The 7,792-nt window shown below is 50.3% G+C and overlaps 1 protein-coding gene across 1 annotated transcript in view; it reads left to right on the top strand.

The window, feature by feature from the left end:
* The window catches only part of Abcc3 (ATP binding cassette subfamily C member 3), a 53,464-nt gene that overhangs the window by 24,880 nt on the left and 20,792 nt on the right, over positions 1–7,792 (top strand). The window contains exons 9-17 of the mRNA XM_005350553.2: positions 1,332–1,509; positions 1,605–1,766; positions 2,500–2,592; positions 4,536–4,739; positions 4,852–4,998; positions 5,324–5,411; positions 5,652–5,718; positions 5,940–6,066; positions 6,150–6,326. Coding sequence (XP_005350610.1) covers positions 1,332–1,509; positions 1,605–1,766; positions 2,500–2,592; positions 4,536–4,739; positions 4,852–4,998; positions 5,324–5,411; positions 5,652–5,718; positions 5,940–6,066; positions 6,150–6,326 — 1,243 coding nt within the window. The remainder of the gene's footprint in view (positions 1–1,331; positions 1,510–1,604; positions 1,767–2,499; positions 2,593–4,535; positions 4,740–4,851; positions 4,999–5,323; positions 5,412–5,651; positions 5,719–5,939; positions 6,067–6,149; positions 6,327–7,792) is intronic.

The raw sequence follows: 7,792 nt of genomic DNA, 5'->3' as shown, positions 1-7,792 counted from the left end.
TATAAAGTCTTGCTGTGGGGCTCAAACTAGCCTTGACAGATGGTCTCCTGCTTCAGGCTTTTGATTCAGACATTGTCTCCATGCCCCATTTCAGGCTGGTTTGTTTTGTTTTGTTTGTTTGTTTGTTTTTTCAAAAAAAAATGGGTGTTTCTCCTGGGCCTGTCTTGGTTTGTCAGCAGTCCTTGGTTTTCCTGACATGAAAATTCATCACTCAGATCCCTGCATTTATCACATGCTTCTCTCTGTCTCTGTCTCTGGGTTTGTGTGCGCACATGCACTTGAGTGTGTACAAATCTCCTGTTCTTCTGAAAACGAAAAACTAAAGTCCCTGAATTAGGACCCACTCTACTCCAGTATGACTTCATCTTGACTGATTATAGCTACAAAGACTCTACAGCCACATCAGGTCACATTCATAGGAACCAGAGGGTCAAGACACAATTCAGCCCCCAGGAGAACAACAGGCTTGACTCTGATGGTGCTGGGGAAGTTGCATGAGGTTGAGAGAAAGTTTGTCCAATGCACGATGAACCTTGATCATGTTGCTTAGTGAAGGCACAGTGCTACCAGAAGAGGTGACAATACTGAATATCACACCACCATGGGATCCAATCTTCCTGCTGGGGAAAGATCCAGCAGGAAGATTGGATCCTGGGCTCAGGGAGACAGAGTAGGGCTTGGAAAGCCAAAACAACTCCTCTTCTAAGATGAAAACAGAGGACGAGCTTGGGGACACTTGGAAGTGTTGGGGTGTCAGGGAATTCTCAATGGGCAGTTCAGTGGGAAGATAAGGGGCTGCTGAGAATGGCAAGGAGTGGGATAGGCCAGGAGGTAAGAGAAGAAAGATAGAGGTGGGCAAGCACCCCAACAAAGGACAGCATATAACAGTGGGGGCCAAGTGTGGGGAAGATCTGTGGAATGAAAATTCTTGTGGCCCTGTTGTGGGGTCTAAAACCCCCAGCATCCAAGAAGGATGAGTAGGAAGGTCTAACCCAGTGGTTCTCAACCTTCCTAGTGCTGTGATCCTTTAATACAGTTCCTCATGTTGCGGTGACCCACAACCATAGAATTACTTTCGTTGCTACTTAGTAACTGTAGTTTTGCTACTGTTAGGACTTGTAATGTAAATATTTTTTGGAGCTAGAAGTTTGGCAAAGGGGTCACGACCCATAGGTTGAGAGCTGCTGCGGTAGCCAGTGAAAATGTGCCTCTTCTGCCTACCGCGGTATTCAAGGAGGAGAGGGCCGGCAGGCAAGGCTGACGATAAGAGCTGTTGCGTTGGGGACAGGCTGAAGAGCACACTGGTCTCATGCCTGCTCTCCTCCTGACAGCATCCTCATCAGGTTTATTTCTGACCCCACGGCCCCCTCTTGGTGGGGCTTCCTGCTGGCCGGGCTGATGTTCGTGAGCTCCATGATGCAGACGCTGATCATACACCAATATTACCACAGCATCTTTGTGATGGCCTTGAGGCTACGGACAGCAATCATAGGTGTCATCTACAGGAAGGTCAGCCAGAGTGGGACGCACGCTAGGAGAGGTCAATTCTGGGCTGCTTGGGAGAGGCTCATCAGCTCGGTCCACCTTTTGCTCTTCATCTGTAGGCTCTGGTCATCACCAACTCAGTCAAACGTGAGTCCACTGTGGGAGAAATGGTCAACCTCATGTCAGTGGATGCTCAGCGTTTCATGGATGTTTCTCCCTTCATCAACCTGCTGTGGTCAGCTCCCTTGCAGGTCATCTTGGCTATATACTTCCTCTGGCAGGTAACTCTTGAGCCTTGTCCTCTGTCTCCTTCCTCTGATGACATCTGTCTGTGCTGATAGATGAGCTGTGTCATGCCCAAGAAACCACCCCTAGGTACCAGGGAACTTGGTCACTCATTCTTCCTATCCTAGGTGGTGTTTCATCCCTCAAAAGCCAGGGACAAGGGGGTACCCGGAGGCAGGGTGGACGTGGCTGTCGTTATCACTGTTGGTCTGTTTGTATTGTCTTCCCTGTGCATCCACAAAGCCTCCTCTGTCACCGTCTCCTTCTCCACCCTGCCTTCTCCTTTCCTCCTTTTTCATCAACTTTGCAGTCCTGGGATTGAACCCAGAGCCTTGTGTCTATCAGCACACACTCTGCTACTAACACCTCTGCCCTTTGAATTTATTATTTCAAGATGGGTCTCGCTAAGTTGCTCAGGCTGATCTTGAAATCACCTTGTAACCCAGGCAGGCTTCAAACCATCTAAGAAGTAGAATCCCAGACCTGTGCCAGAGCGGCCACTTTGGGCAACCTTCTCTGTGCACCACGGATCATCTGTGCTCATCCTCTGATAGCTGGCTGCTTCTGCTGATGTGCTTGTGGCTGTCTGTCTCCTTCCGGACTGATGTCTTTTTGCCTTTTGCCTGTCATGTCTCACGTTAGCCAGGGTCTGCTGAGCTCTGTCTACAGACCTTGGTTATCTGTAAGTTCATCTGTCTTACCTGACCCTCCACGTGTGTGCCTCCTCAGATCCTGGGTCCATCAGTCCTGGCTGGAGTGGCTGTCATAGTCTTGCTGATCCCACTCAACGGAGCTGTGTCCATGAAGATGAGGAGCTACCAGGTGGGTGCTCCTAAGGCACCTGCATTACATGGGAACACCAGTCGGGGGATGGCACTAGGGCCAGTGTTCATCTTCTGTTCTCAGGACCTCTCCACTCCCTGTACTGCATGTGAATGGCCACAGCCCCTGTACAAACCTTAGCTCCTCCATCCCTATCCCTGTAGTGACAGTCTTACTTCACAGCAGAAAGACCAAGGCCCAGAGTAACTATGGCAGTCCGGAGACAGGTAGAGCAAGGACTCAAGATGTTCTTACTTCATGGTGCTAAAATGTTGGTAACCAAACAATGAGTTATCCATCTGCAAATGATTGCTGAAATTTTCAGAAGCTCCCTCTACACATAGAATAAATGGCAAACTACCTCAGACCACTGTCTTAGTCACTGTTCTATTGCTGTGATGAGACACCATGACCACGTCAACTCTTATCAAAGAAAGCGTTTAATTGAGGACTTCCTTATAGTGTCAGAGGTTCAGTCTGTTATCAGCATGATGGGGAGTGTCATAGCAGCAGGCATGGCAGACACGGTGCTGGAGAAGTAGTTGAAAGCTTTATTCTCATCCAAAGGGAGAGATGGGTTCAGCATGGGCTTCTGAAACCTCAAAGCCCACCTCAGCTGACATACTTTTTCAAACAACACCACACCTCCCAATCCTTCTAATCCTTTCTAATGGTGCCACACCCTGGTGACGAAGCATTCAGTATATAAGCCACTCTCGGCCACTCCAACCACACTCCAAGCTCCTTTGGACCTTGCATGCCTCTGTTTCTATTCCTCGTGGGATGGCCACATTCCAGACATGCTGGCTTTTCCTTTCTTTAAGAACCAAACTCGGAGCCGGGCGGTGGTGGTGCATGCCTTTAATCCCAGCACTCGGGAGGCAGAGGCAGGTGGATCTCTGTGAGTTCGAGACCAGCCTGGTCTACAGAGCTAGTTCCAGGACAGGCTCCAAAAACCACAGAGAAACCCTGTCTCAAAAAAAACCCCCTCAAAAAAAAAAAACAAAAACAAGAACCAAACTCGGTGTATACCTCTACATGCACTCTTCCCTCTTTCTGGAATATTCCTCGCTCTCCTTGCCTCTTTAACACCTTCCCTTCCTTTACCTCTCAGCAGAGACATCACTTCCTTCAGACAAGCGCCTTGATTACACCAAGGTCTTTCCCTTGCCCCTACCTCTCTCTCCCCTTGCTGCAGCCTATTCTTTCCCTTTGGAGCGCACAGTGATTTAGAATTAAGCATCTATTTTGGTAATTACTTTTCTGTTTGTTTGTTTTGAGACATAGCCTCTCTATGTAGTCCTGGAACTCACTATGTAGATCAGGCTGGCCTTGAACTCATAAAAATCCACCTGCCTCTGCTTCCCAAGTACTGGGATTAAAAGGCATGCGCCACCATGCCCGGCCTGGCATTTGCATTTTATTGCCAACTTCTGACATCAGACTGCCGGTTGCATTATGGCCTGGGCCACATCCGAATTGTTCATCATGATATCCTCCATTTGGCACATGGCTTGACACACAGGCTCTCAGCACACAAGCTCCAAGTGGACAAACCACTGTGGTATGCCAGGCCTTTGATTAGGATCGGAGTGAACAGAAAAACAAACAATTCCTGCCCCCTGGGAAGCGCATAGTCTGACTGGGGACATTGTGTAAAGGGCTAAGGGTGGGAAGGGAAGGCAAGGGCAAAGGAGGTTACCTGGTGAGGTTGATGGTGTTGACACTGAAGATGGAGCTGAGCCATCTCTCCAGCCCCGGAGCTGTACTTCTGAGTCCAACGACACAGGCTGTGGGGGACAGGGGTCTAGGCCTTTGAGGTGGGCTGGGGAAGCCCCTTAAGAAATGGCTATAGTCAATGAGATGGTTTGGGAGGTGTGATCCTGGTGGGCAGGAGGTCCGAGGGCAGTGGGGAGGGTATACCACTGATCCTCTCGGCACAGGTACGGCAAATGAAGTTCAAGGACTCTCGCATCAAACTGATGAACGAGATCCTGAATGGCATCAAAGTGCTGAAGCTGTATGCGTGGGAGCCCAGTTTCTTGGAGCAGATAGAAGGCATCCGGCAGAGCGAGCTTCATCTGCTGCGCAAGGGTGCCTACCTGCAGGCTGTCTCCACCTTCATCTGGGTCTGCACCCCCTTCCTGGTGAGGCTCTCCACTGCTATGGGGTACCTGGCTGTTACTAGGCCAGCCCAAGTCTTGAGGTTCCCTGGTGCCTAACAGACTCCACCGTGACACTCGTTCCCATCCTGTCCAGGTGACCCTGATCACCCTTGGAGTGTACGTGTGTGTGGATGAGAACAATGTGCTGGACGCAGAGAAGGCCTTTGTGTCCTTGTCCTTGTTCAACATCTTAAAGATCCCCCTCAACATGCTGCCTCAGTTAATCAGTGGCCTGACCCAGGTAAACCAGGGCAAGTAGGGTGTCTGCTGGACTTAGGATATGGGGGAAAGCCAGGCAGGGGTCACTTAGTATCAACGGGAAATCAAATGGTGAGAGTTCCTGGGGTCAGGGAAAGCGTGGAGGTTGTGAATGGTTTGGAGTCACGGGGCCTGAGCTCCTTACACAGCCTCCTTATAGCGCTCTGGACCTTATCTTTAGGCAGTGGGAGCCTTGTAAGACTTGGTTATAGGAGGGGCTCCAGCATTAGGGAGTAGGTCCTTATGCTTAGCCCTAGAAGTTGGGCACCCATAGAGCAATGGTCAGGCTAACCCACACCCTCCCGCAGGCCAGCGTGTCTCTGAAACGAATCCAGGATTTCCTGAACCAAGATGAACTTGACCCCCAGTGTGTGGAAAGAAAGACCATCTCTCCAGGTCCCCAGTACCCTTAATCCAGAGCAATCCTGCTCCAAACTTTCTAAGACTCCTCCTGTGACCCCTCTTGTCTGAATTCTACAGCCCCTCCCCAATACATCTCCCTCCTTTACCCCTCCCCCAGGCTCCTCATGCCCCTCCCTCTGTCCTGGCTGGGGATTCCCTCCTTTGCCCAGCCTCCTCCCAGGCCTCCCTGCAGTCTTCCAAGACCCCTAACCCTGTGGATCTTGGTCCTCCCAGGCTATGCCATCACCGTGTATAATGGCACCTTCACATGGGCCCAGGACCTGCCGCCTGCCCTGCACAGGTACCACCAGCTTCTCTCCCTCACTTGCTATCCATGCCATGTTGACAGAAGGTCAGATCAAATGTGGTCCCTTCTCTTCTTGTCTCTGTCTTTGACAGGGAATGCCAGAAGAACCTGCTTTTGACAGGGTGGTGTCAGGGAGGGAGGAGGTCTTGGGTCTGCAGGTGGAAGGCTTGGACCAAACCCAAATCTCCCCACTGACCACTCCTCCTTGTTTTCAGCCTAAACATTCAAATCCCAAAGGGGTCGCTGGTGGCTGTGGTGGGCCCTGTGGGCTGTGGGAAGTCTTCGCTGGTGTCTGCCTTACTTGGAGAGATGGAGAAGTTGGAAGGCACAGTGTCTGTGAAGGTGAGATGGGCGGAGGGCTCCCGGGAAGGCGTAAAGTCTGGGCGGCCTCAGACAAACCCTAAGGCAGCCTCTCCGCTGGCCAGGGGTCGGTGGCTTATGTACCCCAGCAGGCCTGGATCCAGAACTGCACACTTCAGGAAAACGTGCTATTTGGTCAACCCATGAGACCCAAACGCTACCAGCAGGCTCTGGAGACCTGTGCCCTGCTGGCTGACCTGGATGTGCTTCCTGGTGGGGACCAGACAGAGATTGGAGAGAAGGTACAGAGCCACCTCCTCAGCCCCGACTAGCCAGCTCACGCAGTTGCTAGCTTGAGCCCAACCCCAGATTCCCATACTCACTTGCAAGTTCATGTCCCATCATGTCCAGCTCTGTGCCAGGAAACAGCTCTATTCCAGGGAGAGTGACTCATGAACAGACAGGGACCAGAGAATGCCCCGGGGTCGCGACAAAGGCCTAAGCAGGGTGGAAAAAGAACAGTAGGCAGGGGTAGAAAGGTCTCTATAAGGAGAAGCATCGCTCTTGAGCTGACACTTTTTCTTTTAGTAATTTATTTAAATTCATTTTATGTGCATTGGTGTGAAGGTGTCAGATCCCCTGGAACTGGACAGTTGTGAGCTTCTGTGTGGGTGCTGGGAATTGATCCCGGGTCCTCTGGAAGAGCAGCTAGTGCTCTTAACAGATGAGCCATCTCTCCAACCCCTTGAGCTGACTCTTGATGACTGAGAAAGAGGAGCTCATCATTCACTGATGCAGCCACCAGGTTTTTATTAAGCATCTGCCAGGGACTATGACATGGTAGTAAATGCAACAGGAGAAAAATGTCTGGTTTTGTACACCTTACATTCCAGCAGAGGAAAGAAAAACAAAAAGCAAGATAAACAAAATATATATTAGATAATCCTAAAGTGGGGGAGATAAGCAGCCCAGGGATATAAGAATTTGTGCTGGGCTGTTTTGTTTGGGAGATTTAGCACTGAGAAATAGAGACCTGAACAGAAGGAACAGTCCTGGAGAGGACTGTGGAGCCCTGGCCATCTAGGGACCTAGACTGGAGCCATCTGAGGTAGAACAGACAATTCAAAGCCTCGGGCAGGTATGTGACTGGCCATTAGCCCAAGGCGGAGAACAATGTGGTTGGAGCAGAGTGACCCAGGGGAAGAAAGGGAAGCGAGGGAGTCAACAGTCCAGACAGCTGGCATGCTGAGAACCCTGCCGGCCATTTGAACACTGGGCTTTTTACCCAGAGTGATAGAAGGGCCTTGGAGAGTGAGCCTAGGAGCAGTGGGTGGCCATGGAGGCATTTGGTGCACTTTGACCCGGTGGCCCTGATTGTCTTGGAACTCATTACGTAGACCAGGCTGACCTTGAACGCTCAGAGATCTTCTTTCCTCTGCCTAGTCCCGGGAGAAAAGATGTACGCCACAAAGCCCTGTTTGATTAAGGTCTTTGAATTATAAAACATGGGACGCCCGGTGGAAGTTTTGTTTTTCTTTGTTGGGTTTGCATTTTATTACATGAATGTGTGTGAGAGGTGCATGGGAGAGCCCACAATTGCTACAGTGTGTGTGGAAGCCATTTTTTTTATTCTTTCCCCTTTGGGTACTGGAAACCAAACTCAGATCCTTTGACTTGGTGGTGAGCACCTTTCTCTGTACAGCTACCTTGCTTTTGTGTGTGTGTTTTTTTTTGTTTTTTTTTTTTTTTTTTTTTTTTTTTTTTTTTT

This window comes from Microtus ochrogaster, chromosome 7, assembly GCF_000317375.1.
Source record: "Microtus ochrogaster isolate Prairie Vole_2 chromosome 7, MicOch1.0, whole genome shotgun sequence".
Taxonomy (NCBI): domain Eukaryota; kingdom Metazoa; phylum Chordata; class Mammalia; order Rodentia; family Cricetidae; genus Microtus; species Microtus ochrogaster.
Note: the sequence above shows the minus strand (reverse complement) of the source record. Positions and strands in the feature narration are given on the sequence as shown.